Source organism: Andrographis paniculata, unplaced genomic scaffold (assembly GCF_009805555.1).
Source record: "Andrographis paniculata isolate CXL003 unplaced genomic scaffold, ASM980555v1 Contig37END, whole genome shotgun sequence".
NCBI lineage: Eukaryota > Viridiplantae > Streptophyta > Magnoliopsida > Lamiales > Acanthaceae > Andrographis > Andrographis paniculata.
This window is the reverse complement of record NW_026137570.1, coordinates 410,387-433,931: the sequence shown is the minus strand read 5'-3', so window position 1 is coordinate 433,931 and position 23,545 is coordinate 410,387. Positions and strand designations below refer to the sequence as shown.

General features: G+C 35.1%; 3 protein-coding genes and 1 pseudogene across 3 annotated transcripts; all 4 read left to right on the top strand.

Moving 5' to 3' along the window:
• Positions 1-1,488: 1,488 nt before the first annotated feature.
• On the top strand, positions 1,489-4,032 carry LOC127250540 (serine decarboxylase-like). Its single transcript, XM_051273871.1, has 4 exons — positions 1,489-1,747; positions 2,539-2,773; positions 2,875-3,205; positions 3,304-4,032. The coding sequence occupies exons 1-4, from the start codon at positions 1,525-1,527 to the stop codon at positions 3,868-3,870; spliced, it is 1,356 nt and encodes a 451-aa protein (XP_051129828.1). The 5' UTR covers positions 1,489-1,524; the 3' UTR covers positions 3,871-4,032.
• A 948-nt stretch (positions 4,033-4,980) lies between these two features.
• Positions 4,981-7,317, top strand: LOC127250652 (probable phospholipid hydroperoxide glutathione peroxidase). Its single transcript, XM_051274033.1, has 6 exons — positions 4,981-5,369; positions 5,587-5,663; positions 5,796-5,857; positions 6,009-6,127; positions 6,463-6,630; positions 7,020-7,317. Exons 1-6 carry the CDS (start codon positions 5,094-5,096, stop codon positions 7,047-7,049), a joined length of 732 nt encoding a protein of 243 aa, XP_051129990.1. The 5' UTR covers positions 4,981-5,093; the 3' UTR covers positions 7,050-7,317.
• A 77-nt stretch (positions 7,318-7,394) lies between these two features.
• Positions 7,395-10,105, top strand: LOC127250417 (probable folate-biopterin transporter 6; annotated as a pseudogene).
• Positions 10,106-13,079: 2,974 nt separating this feature from the next.
• Positions 13,080-21,903, top strand: LOC127250651 (uncharacterized). Its single transcript, XM_051274031.1, has 5 exons — positions 13,080-13,362; positions 13,578-17,793; positions 18,329-19,768; positions 20,798-21,059; positions 21,151-21,903. The coding sequence occupies exons 2-5, from the start codon at positions 13,639-13,641 to the stop codon at positions 21,690-21,692; spliced, it is 6,399 nt and encodes a 2,132-aa protein (XP_051129988.1). The 5' UTR covers positions 13,080-13,362; positions 13,578-13,638; the 3' UTR covers positions 21,693-21,903.
• Positions 21,904-23,545: the final 1,642 nt, after the last annotated feature.

Sequence of the window (23,545 nt, the reverse complement as noted above, 5' to 3'; positions counted from 1 at the left end):
ACCATCTTTTTATTAATTTTTTAAATATTTTTTTATAATATTTTACTTTAACTTTTTACCTATTTTAATTTTTCTACGTTAGAATATAAAATTGAAATTCTCTATTTTAATAATGAGAATACGTACATATTTATAGTGATATGCAAATCGTCTAATAAGACAATAATTTTATAAATAACTAACATAAATATAATATATATATATTTAAATATATTTTAATATTTTATTATAATATTATTATTTTTTCAAATGCAAAATGACATAATTAGTTAAGACGACGAGAATATGATATTACATTTACTGACTTCTTTGCTTTAAAATTATTGAATTAAAAATACAACATAAATAAAACCCTATTTCAAATAGCTAATTTATTTAAATAAGTTGGTTGTGACCATTAATCGGACACGCTAACACTTAATTTTAGCATGCTTTATCATCACTTTAATTTATTGAACTTTACAATTATTTTGGTGAAAATTTCAAATGTATCTAAATAAAAAGTACATAATATTTTAGTAGGATTGTGTATTCCACTATATTTAGTCACTATATTTAGTTTATATATACTACATGCTAGTTATGTTGTAAAAAATTATTATTATATTATTAAAATAAAAAATGAAGAAATATATATTCCTTTGTTTTTCAAAAGTATTTTTTTTTCAGTTAAATTTATACATAATTTATTTATAATAAACATAATTTATTTTTAGTTTTATTATCTTTATTTTAACAAATAAAAATAATTTGTCATTATTTTTTTTATTTATCATATTATTATTTTTCATCAATCATTTAATAATTTTTTTATAATAATTTCATTTTACTTTTTTTTATTCTATTTTAATATTAAAATATTATTATTTCTCTAGTATTTGTATTCAATCAAATCTCTCTCTCTATATATTATAAATTTTCTTTAACGAATGAAGTATATGATAATAGGACTATATGATAATTTTTTTTTAGGTGTGTATATATTGAGAGAGAAATCAATATTAGTTCGTTTAGACAATAGATTTTTGAGAATTTTAAAAAATTTAAAAATAATTTAAAAAAAATAGTATTCTATATATATTTTATAAGAAAAATATATGTTTAATATATTTTTTTAAAAAAAAATTGAATAGTACCAAAAAAATTTAAAAATATTGTGTAATTAATATGTTTGGTAAATAAGTGTTTGTTTAGTAAAATTGTATAACAGTATATTTTTTTTATATGAGATATAGAGAATTGTGTAAAATATATAAAAAATAATAAATGTGTATAATAAACTACATAAATAAATGCAAAAATAAATTTCAATAAACATGCATAGTCTTCGATTATTAGTATTATTATTTTTATATAAGTTTAAGACATATTTAAATCAATAAAAATATGATGCCAAATTCAATGTAACACCTCAGCCGTTGAACTTATACCCTTTGCATGTATATATACACACACTATGACAAACTTCATAAATCCCTAAAGCAAATTGATAGAGATACATACAATAAGGTGTAGAATCCTTAAATGGCTAAATTTTTTTCGAGTGATAATAAAAACACTGTCATGGATGTGATTTCGACGACAGTCAATAATATTCAACAGGATTGTGATACGGGCAATGAAACATATTCTTACGATGTAATGGAACCACGTGATGAGGCTACATCGGATCATCTCCATCGATTCATGAGCAAAACAATGTTAGAATTTCAAGATCATCTTGTTAGAAGATCCCAGCACTTCTTGGGTATGAATACGCTTATGTTTTGTTTTCATTTGGTTATTATTTTTACTTTTTTTACTATTCAATCTTTATGATTTTTCTAAGGAATATAATATTTTTTTATCACAAAATATTATATTTAAATTATTCTTTAAAAAAGAAAAAACACCAACGTTGTTTGGTTATGTTTAGACATGTTTTAGTATGTTTTAAAATTAAAAAAATGAGTCGTAATAATTATTTACTGTAATATATATATGTATTTAATATGATATTTTAAATATAATTTTTGTTGTATATATATATATAATTAAAAATTAAAATAGGTATCTAATATAATTTATTGAGAAGAAAAAATTCAATTGTCGTAAATGAATAGTAAAAATGAATAAAGGAAATATAAAAAAAGTCCACGAGTTTTATTTGACTATTTGTTTATTGCTCCAGTTAAGTTTCATCATCATTTATTTGTTTGTCATTGCAGTTAGGTTATGTTAAAAAGAACTTATATATACTTATTTATGAATATTTGAGAAAAAATTGTAACACTTCTTATAAATGAATAGATATACATACATATATATATATATGCTAATTTACAATCTCAACATGGATGAATATGCTATTAGCAAACATATTTTTTAGGAGACTGACATTATATGACAAAAGTTATACTGAAAATCAATTTACATAAAAGTGAACATAGAATCTTAGAATTATTCATACTCAATCAAGTTTGAATAACACCATTATTTTTATACATACATCTTTTGTTTATTGTTCATCTACTTATGTATATCCGTTGTATGAGTTAGGTTATCCTTCGAACATGAATTACAAATATATGATGATTCTATCTCCATTGTTGCAACTCACCATCAACAATGTCGGTGATCCATTCGTTGAGAGCACTGTTGGTTTGCATTCTAAGAAATTTGAGATTGGAATTTTAAATTGGTTTGCTCGACTATGGGGGATCGATAAAGATGAATATTGGGGTTATGTAACCAATGGAGGAACCGAAGGCAACTTCCAAGGCATTTTGCAAGGGTAAACTGAATAGAATCATTTATATCAATTCGACAGAGCAGAGAAAAAAAAAAAAGAGAAAAAAAATATGATCTTCACGTGTAATGATTTTGTCGATGCAGGAGGGAGTTGTTACCAGACGGGATATTATATACATCACAAGAATCTCACTACTCTATCTTCAAAGCAGTGAAAATGTATAGAATGGAGTGCAAAGTTATAAGTGCACTGAGCACGGGAGAGGTCGATTATAAAGAATTAAGAGACAATCTTATTTTAAACAAAGATAAACCAGCAATAATCAATGTCAACATAGGTACTATTTTTAAAGGAGGCGTAGATAACATCGATCTCATTGTAAAAGTCTTGGAAGAATGCGGCTTCTCAGAAGGCCGATTTTACATCCACTGCGATGTTGCATTATATGGGCTCGTTTCTCCTTTTCTTGATCAGGTATAAAAGAATTCTTGTTCAAAACTTATTATCAATTTTACTATTGTATATTTTTATCCCACAATATTTTCATCCATTATTCGTGTTATTTCTTTTAGGATTCGAAATTTAACTTTAAGAAGCCTATTGGAAGTGTTGCTGTCTCCGGACATAAACTATTGGGTTGTCCGATGCCATGTGGCGTGTACATGACACGAAAAGAATATGCATCTCCTCTATTTCAAAATATCGATTATATACGTTGTGTGGATAGCACCATTAGTGGAAGTCGTAATGGTCATAATCCGATTTTCATGTGGTACACTTTAAGCTTGAAAGGTTATAAAGGGCTTAGGTACGACGTTAGAATGTGTCTAAGGAATGCTCAGTACTTACGAGATAGATTAAAAGATATCGAAATCAGTACAATGTTAAATGATATGGGCATTGTGGTCGTTTTCGAGTGCCCTTTTGACCAATGCTTTGCGGAACATTGGAGCCTCTCCCACCGTGGAAAAATGGCGCATGTAGTCGTCTTGCCTCATGTCAGTACTCGAATGTTGGATGATTTTGTCATTGATCTTGTCCGAAAGAGAAAAAGTTGGTACGGACATAATAATCTTGAGCCTCCTTGTGTTGCAGAAGAAATTGGAATTCAAAACTGTGTTTGTTTAGATCATCAATAGAAGAGAAAATAATTAATCATGATGTATGCAATAATTATATATTTTCATTTGTTATTTATCGAGATATAACAATCATAATAAATAAATATGTAGTTCAATTAAGTAAGAAGACCTTTAATCTTAAGACCGTATCTTATACATACAAAAAAATTATATACGGTGACGGGCTTCAATTATTGTGTTGAAATTTAAATTTAATATTGTGCTGACAATATATTATATACTGTGGGTTCCTACGTCATCCAAAAAAATATATATTATATAATATTGAATAATACATAATACAGCATCAATTAATAAATCAATTATATTAATAAAATACTAACGTGGCATTCCGATCAAAATAAAAAATAAAAAATACTAATGTGGCATATGAATCAAGAGCATGATAATTGTTCATATAATACATAATTTCAATTAATACAATATATGTTATGTTAGTTGAAACAATATATTATGTGTTTATTAATAATATGACAACGTAGTAAATGATAGAGAAATTATGAATTTGTTCATTTAGTATTTTTTTTATAACATGATTTTTCATAAATATGTATTAAAAATTTACAATATATATATAATATACATTTTATTCATTCATAAAAAATTAATAATTCAACCAAAACATTGTTCTTTCCGTCTCGTCACAAATAATTATTTTTGTTGTCCATTTCAATATAAATGCCAATTTCAATAAATTTATTCATTTTAAATATACTTTATAAATATAAATCAATACAATTAAATTTCTAACCTCTTTACGATCTACTCAAAACTTATTATGTATATATCCTCTCAATAAATTTTTTTTTATCTCTCTATTTATAAAATTAATTTTAAATTAATTATAAATAAATCATTTATTTATTTTTATTATATACAAAATAATATCATGAGATGATATATATTTTATTAAAATATAGTAAAAAAATTTAAATTATCAACAATATTACTACATCAACACCTACTTAATCCAAAAAAAAAAAATCAATTCTTGTCATTTTAATATTGATTCTGAAAAGATTATTATATAAATATAATAAATATTAAAATGGAGGAAAATTTGTGGTAGTTATTAAAGGGCCACGTAGAACATTGATTCCTGTTTAACGGGAAGCTTCGGACGTGTGACAATGAACCATCAACGAGTCGACTCAGCCGAGTCACCAATTTAATCGCGAGCGAGTCGCGACTTCCATTCCCAAATTCTCCAGCTGCCAACAATGGCGTCGTCGTCGATGGCCTTCGCTTCCGTTTTCTCAGCACCTCTGCACAGTTTGGCGCACCTCAATCTCAAGGGGAACTCCAATTCGGCTTCCATGGTGTTTCTCGATTTGTACTCCCGAGCAAACCTCGCTTCATCGAAGTCCGAGGGCTTCGGAACTCGTTTTTCGGCTTTATCGCCTACTATATCTGCGCTTCCGTCAAAGTCGCGTCATTTTTCTACTATTAATGCTAGGGCTGCTACTGAGAAGACGATACACGATTTTACCGTGAAGGTAAATTATTTTTTTCTTCGCGAGGTGCATACTTGTGTTAATTGAATTGTTTCCAGTTGCAATTGGTCGTTGGATTGTGTTTAAATTTTTATGGAATTGTTTTGTTAATTCGTTTGAAGTTCATTGTTTTGATTTTGTAGAAATTGTGTAAATTTCTGATACTATTTTGCGGACTTTGTGAGTTTCATTGAGTGTTTATCTATGGTTGTGTAAACAGGATATTGATGGAAAGGATATTTCACTAAGCAAATTTAAAGACAGAGTACTTTTAATTGTCAACGTTGCTTCACAATGGTATTCTCTTTCCCCTGTAATATGAAAACTTTTGTTTGCATAGCCTCGTTAATGTTGTGTATGTATATATATATATATATATACACCTTGGAAGCAGTATGAATTGATTCAGTTTGTTCATTTTGGATTCAGCGGTTTGACATCATCGAATTACAAAGAGCTTACTCATCTATATGAAAAGTACAAACCTCAAGGTAAGAGTTCTGGTTTGTTGAGCTAAAGATACAATCTATAGTGTTGCTTCATACTCAAATTTCATCAAATATATATATATATATATTTGTTTAGTTTTATGGTGCTTGCATTGTAACTAAAACAACTATGTTATTCGGTATGTTAATGCAGGGCTTGAGATCTTAGCCTTTCCTTGTAATCAGTTTGGGGGGCAAGAGCCTGGATCCAACCCACAAATCAAAGAGTTTGCTTGTACAAGATATAAGGCGGAATTCCCAATTTTTGATAAGGTAATTATGTCTTTTCTCTATCAGAATGCAATTTTTGGTTGATATTGATAGAAATGAAATAAAAGATAAGAAAAATCAAACGATATCAATCATTTACCAAAGAACAATCAAATGGTACCAACCATTTGCCCAAAGCTGACTGGCTATTTTATTTCCAAGTTTTAGAATGATAGAAAAGCAAGTAAATAAAATCTAAATCTGCGAACAGTAGGCCTAAGCTCATCCCCGTCGTCAATATACAAGCATTTGCCAAGACTCCGCTTTCTCTTTAATCTTAACTTCATGCTCTTTCCAATTTTGCTTTCTATCAGATATACTGACATGTGATTATGCAGGTTGATGTTAATGGACCAAATACAGCTCCAGTGTATCAGTTCTTGAAGTCAAATGCTGGAGGATTCTTAGGTGCCTTAGTCAAGTGGAATTTTGAAAAGTTCTTGGTGGACAAAAATGGCAAAGTTGTTGAACGGTATCCGCCAACGACATCCCCTTTCCAGATAGAGGTAAACTTCCCCCTCGCATTTTGGAATAATCAATACTGTGTTTGCAGTATGATATATAAATTCCTAATGAGAGACGAGCTTTTAACTGTTGCTTCATATACATTAACTTGGCAGATTCTGGCTAGTCTTTCTAACAATTATGATCTTCTTTGCATTGATTAAGAAAAAATTAGTTTGCAACTGTTATTGTGAAACTTAAGGTTGATGTGGAACTCACACTTTATGAAAGGATTATGAGTCCTGTAATTGTTGTAGGAATAGAATAATAAAGTGCTGAAACTGTATTGTCTTGAATATATTTTTTCTTGTGCACACTGCAACTTTAATTGGAAAATATGAATGAGAGTATATTCTGAGTAAAGTGACGTTCCCTTTCCTGTGTTTTTCAGAAGGACATCAAGAAGCTTCTTGCAGCCTGAATTCCACGAATGATCCACAATGTGCAGTTGTCGTCTTCAATGATGTTTGATACTGGGAAGAAAAAAATAACGCTAGACTCACTACATAATTTGCTTGCAATCTTATACTGATACATACGCCGAGATCATGTTCCAGCAACATTTGGAATTGTTGTCTGTCCGTATTCTGCTTCACTGGTCATGTATATATATGTTTTATCCCGTAACAGATCCATGCATGATGTTCTATGTTCATGTTACTATTTATGAAATGAGCTCTAGTTGCTAATTCCTCAGTCACTTCCATGTGCTAATCTTGGTGGTGCACCTAGTTGAAATTTCCACTGGATCTTCATTAATGGAAGAATGGCGAATATTGTTGGCTTTCTCGTACTATTTGATAAGCCCTACAGATACAAAGCTTTAACTGTCCCTGTACCTATTACTCGTATTTCCAGGAATCTCAGAGGCCAGTGTATAAGCATATGCTTCTGACCCCAAGAGGAGCATCACTGTTATATCGACGGTTAAAATGAGGCAAGTATTCTTTCTCTTCTTTTTTTTTTTTTCTACTTTTTTAATGAGTTATCAAAATATGCTTATGATCAGTTATAATATCCAGAAGTTGCACGAATCAAAGTCTGGTAATTTATTAGTCTATGGAAAGCTGCATACTCTTTTATTTGATTATGTGGCCACCAAACTGAACTGGTAGAATAATAATGCATTCTTTCTTTGTAGAATTTTATCATAGTGTTTGATGCCCACAAGCATTATTTACTGCCATATATGCTTAGAATCTCAAAATTACAGATTAGTGAAATACTGTGCACTATGAAACATCATATTTGCTCGGTAGCTTAGCTCCTACTCAATACTCATACTATGTTGTCAACTGAGAATAAAAGCATGCGATCGTATATAGATAAGCATCATGTAATGTTTCCTCTTTCACTGATGGAGAATCAACTTATCAGGTGAATAGGCTGCCTTCCTGATAGGATACAAAACATAAAGAAAATTAGACTATGTACTTCACATGGTGGTATGATACTATCACTGCATAAGAATACTTGATAGGAATTACACTGATCCCACACAACTGATATCCAAATGGTGGCTTATGAAATAAGAACGTTCAGCGAGACCGAGTTAGGGGAATAAACTAGGAATCTAATGCTATTCGAATCATATGGGTAGTTAGATTACAGGATGGCTGCTAACTATACATCTGCTAGAGTACATTAATGTTGGTAAGATATGCCATATATTTCATGATCAAGTTTTTGAATGTGTACATCAATCAAAACACCCTTAGCCGGAAAAAAATCCGATAGTCAGAATCAGGATGATACTACATACTGAAATCTTCAAGAAACATTAGCTTATTGCCGTTCATTCATGAGCCATTTCAATGGCTGCAAATGCTTTCCTTGAGAATCCACCTGAGTTTCATTCTTGGAGTCACGCTAGTCCACAGCCTCAGCCAGGGCTTTGCCGGCTCATTTTTCCGGGTGGTGGGTGACTACTACTGGAAAGATGTCCAAAGTTAAATCCATCAACAACACAGCTCTTTATGAGACTGCAATATATACCTTCACTGATGAAGCCCATTTGCGGTCTTCTGACAGTTCCAAATTCGATTATTAGAAAATATTATGGTAAAACTTCGTTTGAAATGATGTGGCTGCTAATATGCACAGCCTCTTCGGGTTTTCCTCATCAACAGGTGCTCTTTTGGGCTCCACCAGTGGTTTCTTCGTTCATCATCTTGGTGCTCAGGTGATATGTTATATTCGTAGGTGATACATATATTTATGTATTATGTATAATATGTGCAAATTGGTTTTTGCATGTTCTATCTATTGCTGGGGCTCTTGGCTATTCCAGCAGCTGGACTGATTGTGCTCAGTTTTATGACCTATGTGCCGAGAAAATCCTATCTTGATGAAGCTGATGTTGAGCAGGTAAAAAATTTTCGGATTCTTAATTCTCCCTACCTTGTGATGAATCAAACATTGTAGTAGCTTTAATAATTTGCGACGATCAACATCTAACAGGAAATGAATCGACTCTGATTCCTAGATTCAAGCCAAATTCCCATTCGCAGTACCAATATACCTTTGTTCTTGATGTTCAATCGTCGCGCAGGCAGCCGATGCAGAAGTTGAGAGAATCGTTATCTCTAAGCATTAGCACCCACGAAGGTCAGTTTTACTGGTACACCGATCCAAAGCTGGCCCTGCATTCTCCCAGGTTTGTCCCCATTTTATTTTTTAAAGCTTTTAAACAAGTCGAGTTGAGCTGAGCTGAGATCCGAGTTTCCAACCTCAACGTGAATAGAGTTTAAAATGTTCAAAAATATGTCGTCTTTATGGAGCTGGCTTGATTGATTGAATTGAGGTCAGTTGATGAGTCGAATTTGTTTCGAGAACAGTCAGGTTTGCGCGTCTTGTCTACAGGAATTTGTCGGTATGATATACGCAATAGGCACTACGGCTTCCTTAGCTGGCGTAATACTCTACCACAAGGCCCTTAAAAGACTACCCCCGTTCAAGACGTTAAGTTCGGCATATCAGGTATGCTCGACCTCATCTTCATCCTACGTTGGAACTTATCCCTCGGCATATATCCCCGACTACTTCTTCGTTGTCATCGAAGAATGTGTGTACCGGATCATAATCTGGATCCGGTGAATGCCCATGACGGCTTTGAGCTCGCAATTGTGCCCTCCCAGGATCGAGGGCACCTTCTTTGCACTGCTGATGTGCATCTATAGTCTTGGCTTGCTCAACCGAAATGGGTCGGGGAATGATTCTACATAGAGCTGTTAATGAGCCGAGCCGAACAAAATTTTAAGTGTTCGTGTTCATTCGTTAACATTTGGGAACAAGACTCGCGTTCGTTCGTTAAGCTTTTGAGCTCGCTTGCAGTGTTTGAGTTCAGCTGGTTAAGAATATTTATTGTTTGAGCTCGTGTTTTGTGTTCGGTTCGATTAGACTCGATTAAGCTCGTTCGAGCTCGTTTGTCAAGCTTTCATTAATTTATATATAAATAAAAAAGAAAATTTGAAATTATTTTTTTTATTCATTTTAAATTGATACTTTATTTATAAATTATAATTTTATATGTATATATAATATTTATAATAAATATATTATTTTAACAAACGTTCGCGAACAAAGTTCAGGCTCGTTTGTTAACTAAACGAACTTGTTTATGCTGTTCGGTTTAGCTCGTTAACATTTGCGAATGAGCTTAAAAATCGAATTGAGGCAAGTTCACGAACGGCTTAATTCGTTTAACAGTTCTAGTAATTCTACGTGACATGAACATCACGAGGACCGATTTCAAGCACTTGTGGCTCGCGGTTTTGATCCGACACCTTCTTAAACTTTTGACGTTGGGGCTCGTCTTCTTGATCCCTAATGTCGATCAATGTGATGAGCCAATCCCGCCCAAAGATCTTAGGAAATGGACAAACGGTATAAAATTCAGTCGTAGCCTATAAAAATTGCACAAAATTTTTCATTATTTAAAAATGAAGTAAAATGCAAAAATTTTTAAACTATAAGAAAATCTGACTCAATTTTAAGATACCATGTTTTCAAGATGAATAATTAAATTATTATAAATAATAAATAAAAATGACCAAAATCTAACTCAATTTTAAGATATGATAATTTCAAGGTGAATAATAAAATTATTATAGATAATAAATAAAAATGACCGGAGAAAAATGGGACAAAGTAATTGCTTTAAACAAACAAATAAATTCACATAAAATAATTGCATCTATAATTAACATATTAAGGGTTTGTTGCTTTTTTTTTTTCCGGACGACTCTTAATATATATATATTTTATCCTTTTAAAAAAATACTTAATATAAAATATTATTTTTTATATTAGCGATATAATTTTTTATATTTCATGGTAAAAATTTCAAATTAAACACTAAATAAATAAACCCTCTATATATTGGTAAAAGAAAATACTATTTCCTTTAGAAGATAAGTTATATTTTGCACTAGATATAATATATATACATAAAATTGAAGATAATTATATTTATAATAGTATAGAATTTCAATATACCATTTCTGTTAAAATTATTATAGTTCATTAATGTATATAAATGATGCATATATTTTGTAGAATTTTAATTATATTATCATACATGCACATTTCTCTGTAAAATAAATAATACTTAGTATATTATATTAAAATGCACCTAATATATCATCCATATATTGTAATATAGTGTGTAATATTACACTTTCACATGAAATATTCCAACGTTGAAATATCACTAAAAAAAATAGTATATTTGTAAAGGAATTCTATCTCTAAAGTTTACGTAGCTAACATAATTATATCTCTAATTTCGTCTCTAATGTAATTAGTAACAGAAAAAATGATTTTAGAAAAAAAAAAACGGTTACAAAAATGATATTTTCTTAGAGTGTATTACATAGTATTAGTAAATAAAATTTTATAATATAGAAAAAAATATGTTTATGTGTATTTTTATGTTTAAAAATTTTAATATAAAATTATTTATGTAATATGACATTTTATTATGAATAGATATGTATATATATATCATGTATATTTTAAATACAATTATAAGTACCTTTTAATTTAGCCAACAATTATGTAAAATGTATTCATTTTTTGAGTTCCAACAATAACTAGTATTATATATTATGATAACACAATATATTATGGTTATAATTCGAGAATAATATTATATGTCTAGGTAATAGAATTATATGTTTTATTTCAAAAATATTGAAAAAGACATTTCAAAATCTAATTTTGAAATAGTTATATATTTAAATGTTTTGGCCTCAAAACTCTCCCTACTTTGTATATATTTTTAATAAATTCATATAATTTTATAATATGGTCACGTATATAAACTCTAAAATGTCACGAAATAGTGAAAATAATTAATTTTATGCGATATATGTTAGCAATTCGATTCATGGTTACGTATTTTTATAATTTAAAACAAAAGAATGGCTAAAATTATATTAATAGTAACAACATTCTCAAATTGGTAAGAATGATTCTAAATTGCGTGTAATAATTAGTGTTACCATCAAAATTTAAAATAATAATATAATTATAGCTTCTATAATTTCTCTTTAAAATTATTAGCATAGCAAAAGTATTTCGAAAAAAATTTAAAAATGATAAATATTATTACATTATTGATCTAATATATATACATATATATATATATAAGATTTCCCACTATTCTTTTCAATTTGGAGACTTTATGCATTTACCTTTCAGTATTATAGAGAATTTAAAATAAATATAAAAAGCAATATAATATTTATCAAAATAAAATAAAATTTCGAAAATGAGTTAACTTGTAGAGGAAGATAAAAAAAATAAAAATGTATGCTATATTTTTTGAATTGTAAATATTTTTAGATAGCGGCAATAAATGCAAAGAAAAAATGAAATGAAATAAAACCGACAGGTAGAAAAATACCAAATTCTTTAATTTTCTTCACCAGAAAATAGTTTGCCTTCTCAGCGTAAAAAAGAGCACCAAGTCATCACTACGGCGCGTGTAGACCACTCGCTATTGTGTCACGCGAACCCTGCGAAGGGTACACGTGGCATCGGCTCCGAGCGCGTGACGACGCGTTTGCGTACGCGCAGTGATTGGCGGTGGTGCCGCGCGCGTTTGGCGCGTCACAGCTTTCCCTCTTTTGTAACGCATGGATGGCAGTCTCGTAATTATTTGAACCTTGAGTGGCAGTTTTATAACTTCAATAAAGCAAAATTAATTCCGGCCTTTCTTCGCCCTCGTATTTAACTCGGCATTTCTCTGGTTATAAGAACCGGACGATTTGTAAAAAAAGCCCTCAAATCCTGACGTACACGTGTCCTGGTCAAAATCTCGGCTGTTCATTAAAGGAATCCATTCGACATTTATGTTCTACTTTAACGCTGCGAACCACCAACACCATATATCCACCGTAGAGTTGATGATCGGACGGTCTGTATTCGTCCACGTTACGCAGTTAAAAATTCAAATTCCCAAATTTGGCCCTGAAATTTTAATAAAACCCTAGATAACCATTGCCGGGCGGAGATACAAACCCTAGGTTTTTGCCATTTCTCTCTCTGGACAAAATTGAGATAATTGTTTCTGAAAATGCAAAGAAAAAAGGAAACACCAGTGAAGAAAGGATCAAATTAGGGCTTAAAATCCAACGGAATTGCTTTGCCCCAAAGGATTTCTGCCCAAATCAAAACCCTTGCTGAGTTCGATCTCCACTGCGTGGGTGGGCGCCTTGATTTAAGTACAGGTTAGCCTTTTTTTCGGTTTTTGTTGGTGAATGTAGATAATCAGGCTGTAGGAGACATGTTCAATTTATCTGCGTGTTTTCAATTGTGTGGTATGTTAAGTTTTGGCTGTGTGATCGATCATACGTTGTTTTGAGAAATGCGTGGTGCTTGATTGATTGTTGTTAGTTTTTGATGCGTTGTTGATGGTTAATTACTGTTTGGTTTGTGTTGTCAGATCTATGGCAGATGAGAATCTGTGAATTGTGTGTGGGGGTGATTGAATTGAAGGATTGTTGATGGAAGATAGCAGTAAGAAGTCTGGTGGTGCTAGAAATCCCAAGAGAAATCGATCTCTGGATCTCAACAGCCTTTACAAACCTAGGGTTTCTAAAGGTGAAGAGGAGGCTAAGGGGGGAAAGGTTTCCCAGGAAAATGATCAGCAAAACTCAGGGAAGAAGAAAAGGAGAAACAAGAAGGAGGTTGCTTTGAGTCTGCTTGAGCCTGATGCTAAGAGAACTAAGAAGGAAGATGTAAATGAGGTGGATTCAGAGCTAGAGTCTAGCCGAAAATCGAGTGGTGGGAGTGAAGGGTTGCATGGAATTTCACTTTCTCTTGGCGAAAATAGTAATGCTTTTAATTTCCCTAAGCGTCCACGTGGTGCCGTGGGGAAGAAAAAGTTGGAAACTGATCAAGTTTCCAATTTGTTGGAACTTCCCAAACCGGGGGAGCACGAGGACGCATTTAATGCCAAATTTAAGGATGAGGATGGTACCAGTGGCGAACCGGTCGGATTGGATTCCTTTTCCCCAGGCAATGATGAATTACCAAAATCTGAATCTGTGGGGAAAGCCGTTGGATCAAATAACAAGTCAGGAGTAAAGGTTGGTAAGTTAAAGCCAAAATCCAGATCCGTGGAGAAGGCCGCTGCTACAAAATCCAAAGGTCTGGGAAAGATCGGCCCGAAACCCCGGGGGAAAGTTGCCAGCTCAGACGCAGAATTAAAGCAGAAGGAAGGTTCGGAATCTGACCAAAAAGGCATTAGCTCAAATGTAGAACTGAAATTAAACACCGATACGCAACCCACTGGCAAGGTTGTAAAGTCAAAAGTAAAACCGAAGCGCAAGGTAGTGACTGATGAACTTAAAGAAAGTGGGAATGGTGAGTCTGAGTCTGCCCGTGCTGCTGCGAAAGAAGATTCAGTAGCTGTAAATACTGGAGATGCATCTTCAAAGAAGCGACGGACCAACAATAAGAAGAAAAAGGACTCTGTCGGTCCAGATGGAGGGGAGACCTCAAAGAACAGACCTGAGCTTTCTGTTGGCACTGCTGTGTCAGATAAGATTGTTGCTGATTTTGATGAAGCTGGTGCTGAGGAGGAAAGCCTTCAGAAAAATTCTGGGAAAGACAGTGTTGTAGCTGTAAGTCGTGGAGATGCATCTTCTAAGATGCGGCGGGGAGGCAGTAGGAAGAAAAAGGGCTTAGCGGATGTCAAAGATGGAGGGAAAGCCTCAAAGGAGAAGCCTGATCATTCGGTGGGTATTTTGGTTTCTGATAAGATTACTTCTGGTTTTAATGAAGGTGATGCTGTGGAGGAAACCCTTGAGCAAAATTGTGGGAATGAAAATGTTGTAGCTGTAAGTGGTGGAGATACATCTTCTAAGAAGCGGAGGCCAGTCAGTAGGCGGAAGAAGGCCTTAGTGGACGATAAAGATGGAGGAGAAGCCTCAAAGAAGCAGCCTGAGCCTTCTGTGGGTATTCTGGTTTCTGATAAGATTGTTACTGGTTTGGATGAAACTGATGAGAAGAAAGAAAACCTTGAGGAAAATAGCAGGAAAGAAATTGTTGTAGCTGTAAATAAAGGAGATACATCTTCTAAGAAGCGGCGGAGAGTCAGTAGAAAGAAAAAGGACGTAGTTGAGAGTAAAGATGGAGTTGAAACCTCAAAGAAGGTTTCTGAAGAGTCTATTGGTGTTTCGGTTTCTGATAAGATTGTTGCTGGTTTTGATAAAGCTGTTAAGGAGGAGGAACATCCTGAGAAAAATGGTAGGAAGGAAAATGTTGCTGCTGTAAACACTGGTGATGCATCGTCTAAAAAGAGGAGGAATAGAAAGAGAAAGGACTTAGTGGATGCTAAAGATGGAGGAGAATCCACAAAGCAGGCTAAATCTTCTGTGGATATTTCAGTTTCAGATAAGATTGTTGCTGATGTTGATGGAGATGATGGTGTGGCAAACCTCAAGAAAAGTGGTGGAGAAGAGAGTGATGTAGCTGTTCAGAGCGGGGATACATCTTCTAAGAGGCGAAGGATTAACAGTAAGAAGAAGAAGGACTTGGGAGATGGTAAAGATGTTGGGGAAGCTTTAAAGAAGAAGTTGGAGCCTTCAGTGGGTAGTTCTGTTTCACAAAAGGCTGTTGCTGCTGATTTTGATAAAGACAATGATGAGGGAAGCCTCAAGCCAGATAGCGGAAAAGAAAGTGTTGGAGCTATACACAGTGGGGATACATCTTCTAAGAAGCGGCGAGTCAACAGTAGGAAGAAAAAGGACTTGACAGATGCTAAAGATGGCCCGGAAGCCTCAAAAAAATCGGAGCTTTCTGCCAGTCTTTCTGTTTCAGATAAGGCTATTGCCGGTTTCGATGAAGAGGATGCTGATGAGCCAAACCTCAAGAAAATTGGTCGGAAGAAAAATGTTGCAGCTGTGAATAGCAGAGGTACATCTTCTAAGAAGCGGCAGGCCAACAGTGGGAAGAAAAAGGATTTACCGATTGGAAAAGATGGAGGGGAAGCCTCAAGGAAGAAATCTGAGCCTTCTGTTGGAATTTCTATTTCAGATAAGGTCGTTTCAGATTTTGATGAAGATGACGATGATGAGGAAAACCTTGAACAAAATGCAGCGAGGATGCTCTCATCTCGATTTGATCCAAGCTGCACAGGTTTCCCATCAAAAAGAAAAGTTTCTGCATCTCAGAAGGCTATTGAATCCCCTGTTCGAGAATCATCTACACTGGACTCATTAAGCCAACAGGCTAATTCATCTGGTGGTGTGGATGTTGCACCTGTTGGTGATGATAGCAAAGCTGATGATCAAAGCAGAGCCCTTAGACCAAGAAAAGAAGATAAAGGCAAGGGGGAGCCGAGGAAACGACGCCATTTCTATGATGTTCCTGCCAAGGATTTGGAGCCAAACTGGGTTTTAGGCCTTAAGATTAAAGTCTTCTGGCCATTGGATGAAAGCTGGTATTTTGGCCAGGTGGATGATTATCATCCGGAATGTAGGCTTTACCATGTAAAGTATGATGATCGAGATGAGGAATGGATCGATCTTAATGAAGAGAGATTCAAACTCTTGCTTTTCCCAAGTGAGGTTCCTGGCCGAGACAAATCCAGGAAGTCTTCTAAAGCTCCGAAAGATGTGCATAAAGTAGAAACAGTTCAACCTGCAGAGGATGATAACGACATCGAGGCTGATGATTCTGAGCCTATTGCATCATGGCTTGCTCGGTCATCTCAGCGTTGTAAATCTTTGGCTAAATCGCTGAAGACACGAGGTACTTCTTCTGGTATTGAAACTGTTCCCCAAAGGTCGTCTGAGGACACTGACCACCTACGTAGCAAAGTAACTGATCCAAAAGGAAGATTCGAAGCAGATTGTGAATCTACATCTGCTAGTAAAGTTATTAAATCTGTGGCGGCAACTTCGATCGTTTATGCCAGGAAAAGGAGTCAAGCCAGCAGTGAAGGAAATGGTTCTGTGTCGAGATATGTCCAAGCATATGGAAGTGCTTCAGGGACTTCCGATCCTGTTGATGTTATTTCAATTAGCCTTCCGGCTGAAGAAAACGTTGATTCAGAGAAGCAAGTATGGTCAGTTGACCGTCGCGGAAGGTCTCATTTAAATTTTAAGTTGGTGGAGTCCAGCAAATTGAAGTTCTGGATACAGCTACCTTCATTGCCAAACTGGGAATTTTCTGTTCGAACTTCTTGTTCTCCCTTATTTAACGACATATTCATGGCACAACATGGGGTGCTACTGCCCACCTCTCCTTCGGTGGTGCTGGAGATGATTTTCATTGATAGCGACCGTGGATTGAACTTTTTCTTGTTTGAAGGTTCCATGAAGCAAGCTCTGCTTTCTGTCTTTGAAATTCTGATATTTTTTGGTCAGGCAGGTGAAATCATGGACCATGACATGCAATCACCTGTAACCTCAATAAGGTTCAGATTCTCTGGTGTTCCAGATTTCAGAAAGCGCCATGTATTTCAGCTTCATAGTTTCTCCAGATATGGGAATTCGAAGTGGGTTGGCCTGGACTCTAAGCTTCTGCAACATTCCCTTCTCCTTAAACGATTACCAGCCTCGGAATGCACATATGATAACATAAAGGAGCTCGAAGATTGGAGTTTAAAGCAATGGGAACCTCCTGTTGGTTTGCGACTCTCCTCATATACGGTATACCTTTTCTTTCAATGCATTAATAACCATTTCAGTTTATGCTCTTCTTGCTGTTATGACTGCTATATTGAATCTTTATATGAATTACTTCTACTTGCTTATTCCATGAAGTTTTTATTTACTACGGTGTGCCTCTTTCTGCTTTGGAACATGTATGAGGAATTGAGGATATAAATTTCCGATTCCCATTATAAAGATGTTCTTTTGGTGATGATTTGCCTGCAATGAATTCTTAAGCATTTCTTTTACGGGTCAAACTGCGACATGCCCTTACATTTTCTTAATTCTATCCACAATGGGAATCAATGAAAGTCTGGTCATATTTATGTGGATGAAGATGTTCCTTTGGATGCAAATTTTGTACTTTTATTTTATCAATTCTCCTAAGACTACCCTTGATTTTGCTTTTAATTATTTCAGTTTGTTTTCTCAATTTCCTGTCAATTTAGTTGGTGCCCTGTGAGAAACATTCATGAGACTAGAAATGTGAGTAGATATGTATTGACTAGTAATGCTTTACATGTTTTCCCAGTGTCTTAACAAGGGGATTTTGCCTAGCACATCCAGGGAAGCATATACTACCAGAACTAGTCAATCGGCTTCCTATTTCTCTCAAAAACATGGACAAGTTCCTCCATATGTTATTCTTTCTTCCGCAGCACCAAACTTCCTTCTCACTCAGCATCTTCAGGTGCTCATTGGAAACAGCTCTGCAAAGCACCCTTGTCAGGTCAATTTGCATGAGGAGAATGCAGAATCTCTTCCAGCTGCACCCATCCCATCACAAGCTTCTGATCACGGAAGTGATTCCAGATCTGATCAGATGATTGTTGATGTTTCATCTGCTGATCAAGTTGGTGTACCACACAATGCAAAGGAACCCATATCCAAGAAGGCTTCTGATGTTGCTAGGAGTGTCAGTGAAGGCTTTGATAAAACCCCCACTCCAATTGGAACTAGGTCCTCTTTGCAAGGAGGTAAAAATAGAAAGGTCTCTACTACTCCTGCAGATCACTATCCAAAGTGGACTGATGCAACTCCTAAATTCATGCGTCGTGGATTTAGCAGTGGCCCGAAGAAGCCAAGGACACTTGTTGAGTATCATAAATTGCCTGGTGCCGATCATGATGTCAGTTTAAAACAAAAAACACAAAACCAGAGATCTGTACCTGGTAAACGGATTAAGAGAGATGGCCTGAAGAGAGTATCTGATGCTACCAGTGGTAACAGGAGGAATTTTGATTTGGTGATTTGTTATGCAAATGTCCTGGTCACACGGGGTGACCGGGGATGGAGAGAATCTGGGGCGCTCATTGGCCTGGAAGTTGCTGATCACAATGAGTGGAGACTTGCTGTCAAGCTCCCTGGCAGCACAAAGTATTTATATAAAGTTAATCATATTTTGCAGCCTGGGTCAACTAATCGGTACTCACATGCTGTGCTGTGGAAAGGGGGAAAAGACTGGGTACTTGAGTTTACTGACAGGAGCCAGTGGAATCTTTTCAAGGAGATGCATGAGGAGTGTTACAACCGCAATGTCCGTGCTGCTTCTGTGAAGAATATTCCTATCCCTGGTGTTCAGCCGATCGAGGATTTTGATGATTATGGAATTGAAGCTCCATTTGTTCGGAATCCTATGAAATATATTAGACAGCTTCAAAATGATGTTGAGATGGCAATGGATCCCTCACATGTTTTATATGACTTGGATAGTGATGACGAACAGTGGTTGATGTCAAACCAAGAATGCGTTGATGAAAATGGATTTGAAGTGATAACTGATGATTTTCTCGAGAAGATGATGGACATATTTGAAAAGGCTTCATATGTTAAGCACCGGGATAACTTCACCAAGGATGAACTTCAAGAGCTCGTCGCTGGACTGGGGTCGTTGGAAGCTGCTAAGCTTATATATGGACACTGGTGTGACAGGAGGGGAAGAAAGGGTATGCCTCTAATCAGATATTTACAGGTACGAGTACCATGAGTTCTATATTTCATTTCCTTTTTTTTTTTTAATGCTCCTGTGAACATATTATTTTGTGCTCTACTTCTAGCCGAGTTTAGTTCTAAGCATGTAAAGCTGTTACTGATTTTGGCATACTTGATGCACACTTATTTGCCCACCATAGGGTATCACTTTCACAAAAAGTAACCTCACAAACTTTTTCTGAAGTACAATGCATTAGGTTCACACGGATTTGTAAACTTTTGTTACTCTGAATGTGGCAATTTGTTTCCAAATATAGGTGGTTTTTTTCAAATATTTATGTGTATCTGAAATAACCCAGTGTCAGATAATGCTGTGTGAGTGGCTATAAATACATATAGCTCTTGTTTGCTTTGCTCATAATTCATTGTGAATATGTAGATGAACCCTCGTCTGGATACCCTGCTTCGTACACTTACAAAAACATGTTTGAAAGCTTAGCCTACCTATTATTGATAGGTCACCAATTGCTGAGGGATAGGCCATAGAAGTCTTGAAGCTCTTTCTTATCCAAACTTTTTCACTGGAATATGTCTAGATTAGGTTCTGCGAGGCATTGCTAGCACAATAATCATTCAAAAATGCCTTTCTTTTTTTCACACTGTCAATAGGGAGATAGACATCCGGATCGTATTGGCCACATAATACAAAGTGAGTTTGCATCTAAAGAATGTGAAGAGACTAGACATTCTATGGTTTGTTCTCAATTTCACATAGAAAATTGAGGGATAGTGGAATTGTTTAATTAAAAATCTTGTTATAAACGGTTAGTTGGGCAGCATGTTAGCATCATTTTATCGTACATTGTGAATGATATATTGCAGCTGAGCTAGAGTTAGTCTGAAGCTACTTAGGCATGTTTAGCACAAGCGATTAATTAATCGTAATGTTGCTCTTATAAGAAAATTGCATTTTGCTTTTCTGTGTCTTTGTCCTAGCATCTCCTTTCATTTATTTTCAGTATGTCATATCGATATAAATTTGTGTTGTCACGGATTTTCTTCTATTCAGCCTCCTCTTTGGGAGAAGTACCAACAACAGATGAAGGAGTGGGAGAGTTCTGTTGGCCGGGGTAATCTCGCCGTAACTACTGCTGGTATTCCAGGTAAGGCTCCTGTCCCCGAAAAACCAGCCATGTTTGCTTTCTGCTTAAAGCCACGAGGCTTGGAAATTCGCAACAAGAGCTTCAAGCAACGGTCTAACCGGAAATATCCTGTATCTGCTGCACACCTCCATCCTGGTTCTGGAAATCACGGCAATTTTTACATTTACGGTATATCTGACTTATCACAAAGTTCCCGGTCATATATTCAACAGAGAATATGCATTCTTGGTTGTTACTTTCTGTTTTCTTGCTGTGACAGGGAGAAGATCAAATGCCAATACTTACGATGGCAAGAAGGCCTTGTATAGAACTGGCATGCATGAACCTTCCGACATTTCACCTCTTCCACCTTCGGTGAGGTTGCTGTCTCCCCGGGATGCTCATTTCACGCTGAGTGCCGCCGTATCTGTAGCGAGCCCCAGCCCAAGGGTTTACAGGGCCAAAAGGAGGAAGCACGGCCGGCATCCCGCTACTGATGTCCAGCAGACGTCATCTAGCAGGCGGAAGAAAGGACGAAAAGGTGGAGCTAACATGGGCTTACCCGACTCAGCCAGTCCGATGGACTTATATACCGAAAGGCCAGGCTTTGAGAACATGATCAACCCAGATAATCTTAACGAGTGCCGCCTACGTGATGCATCAGCTGCAGCGCGTTACGCACAAGAGGTGGCTAAGCACAAGCGTCACAAGGCTCAAATAATGTTCGAGCAGGCTGATATTGCTTTACAGAGAGCCACAGCTGTAATGTTGACTGCTGATGCAATCAAATTTGCAACCGATAGCGCAAATGGAGACAGTTAGATAGTCAGTATGCCCGTACCCATGCCCTTTATGACTTTCGGGAAAAAAAACAAGTAAAGAAAAAAGAAAATTGTGATTTCAGTCCTCAGGAAGATTCAAAATTCTAAACTCAAGCTACCTACCTACCTTGGTTTTGCATGTTTATGCATGGAGATTGGACCTCATTTTAATCTTTGTGCATATATATATATATTATAGATAGATTGATGGATGTGCAGTGTTGTTATCTGTAAAATGATGGGTGGGATAGATTGATGGATCTGCAGTGTTGTTATCTGTAAAATGATGGGTGGCTGATGTTGGAGAGGGATGTATTGCTTCTGGCTTGCCGGAGTTCTCTGCTGCGGCCATGGCCATCACCACCATCACCACCGTCGCTGCTGATTGCCATTCATATGGCAGTTTTGGTACAATGCTTTAGCTTTTCTTGACAGCTTTGGTGTTTTCCCTTTGCGATTATAAGTTGCTTTGCTCGTGATTGTTCCAAATTGTGATGTAATTGTGCTTTTGTTGTGAATCGATATGTATATAGTATCTTATTGTCATGCCCTTTTGTGCGTTTTGATTAGGTGTATCCGGTTTATAATTTTGGGTATTTTGATTTTGTATCGATGTATATAGTATTTTGTTGTCATGCCCATTTGTGCGTATTAATTAAGAAGAATTTTGGGTATTTTGTGGTATGTTATTGTCGTGTCGTGCCCTTTTGTTGTATATTGATCAGGTTTCGGGTATTTTGATTTTGTATGATGTATACAGAATGTCATTTCCGTGCCCTTTTGTGCCTGTTGATTGGGTTTCGGGTTTAGAATTATAGGCATTTTGGTTTTGTATTAATGTATCCAGGACCAGGATGTTGTTGACATGCCCTTTTGGTTTAAAATTTCGGATGTTTTGGCCTGGCCTTGTATTAATGTCTATCTATGTTGCGGATTTGAAATATTTTGGTTTTGTATTGATGTAGTATTTTTATTGCCATGCTTTTCTGTACTGTGTATGTGTTCGATTAGGATTTGGGTTTAAAAGATATTTCACTCTTTGGTCTACAAAGAGTTTGATGAATGTGGAGCCACACACACAGGGGCTACTCATCATGTGGAGTATACATAGAGAGGTATGTAATATACATTTAAATTTGATCAATTTTTTATCAAGTTTATATTTTTATATTGACGAATTTGTTTAATTTTGATTTAAAATGAATGTTAGATTTGAGTTTTTGTTTAATTTTGATTTAAAATATTAATAAGAACAAATTCAATAATTAGCCCCGAGGAAGTATAATTTTATCTTATTTATTTATTTATTAAGTTTGTGGTGGTGGCTAGGACGTAAGGAAAATAAGCATACCTCATTTAAAGCAAAATTGAAAACATGAGAACGACATAGGCAACTAGTAGTAGGAGTACATTTTAATTTCATAGAAGCATGCATATACTATTAATTAGATTAAATTAGTCAAATCAAGTAATAATAATAATCAATCAAACCAAGAAACACGAATAATAATCTCAATCTCAATCTCAATCAATAGTAGCAATAAGTAATGATGAGAATTAATGGATAAGTACGACCCCAATCACAAATAAATTAGTAGTATTTAATTGTTTTATTTCATGCAATAATTGGGTAGCCAGTAGCCTCCCTTCCAAGCCTCTGCCTCCACGTCAACCTCGTGAAATTCGGGTCAAACGTCGTATTCATTACCGCACACGTGTCCTAGCAAGGACACGCGTCATCCTGCTCGTCACTGTCATTAAGCCCCCGGCTTCACCCGACCGCCCCTACAGGACAAAACTACTCTGCGCTAACGTCCACACTAACTACCCTGCGCTCGCCTGCTCCTCAAATTA

Bases quoted from the DNA above. Each gene is read 5' to 3' on its own strand.
- LOC127250652 (XM_051274033.1), top strand. From the start codon at position 5,094: ATGGCGTCGTCGTCGATGGCCTTCGCTTCCGTTTTCTCAGCACCTCTG. The intron at 6,128-6,462 runs GTAATTATGTCT...GTGATTATGCAG, and splicing joins AATTCCCAATTTTTGATAAG to GTTGATGTTAATGGACCAAA. The intron at 6,631-7,019 runs GTAAACTTCCCC...TGTGTTTTTCAG, and splicing joins CATCCCCTTTCCAGATAGAG to AAGGACATCAAGAAGCTTCT.
- LOC127250540 (XM_051273871.1), top strand. From the start codon at position 1,525: ATGGCTAAATTTTTTTCGAGTGATAATAAAAACACTGTCATGGATGTG. The intron at 2,774-2,874 runs GTAAACTGAATA...TTGTCGATGCAG, and splicing joins TTCCAAGGCATTTTGCAAGG to GAGGGAGTTGTTACCAGACG. The intron at 3,206-3,303 runs GTATAAAAGAAT...TATTTCTTTTAG, and splicing joins TTTCTCCTTTTCTTGATCAG to GATTCGAAATTTAACTTTAA.
- LOC127250651 (XM_051274031.1), top strand. From the start codon at position 13,639: ATGGAAGATAGCAGTAAGAAGTCTGGTGGTGCTAGAAATCCCAAGAGA. The intron at 17,794-18,328 runs GTATACCTTTTC...ATGTTTTCCCAG, and splicing joins TGCGACTCTCCTCATATACG to TGTCTTAACAAGGGGATTTT. The intron at 19,769-20,797 runs GTACGAGTACCA...TCTTCTATTCAG, and splicing joins CTCTAATCAGATATTTACAG to CCTCCTCTTTGGGAGAAGTA.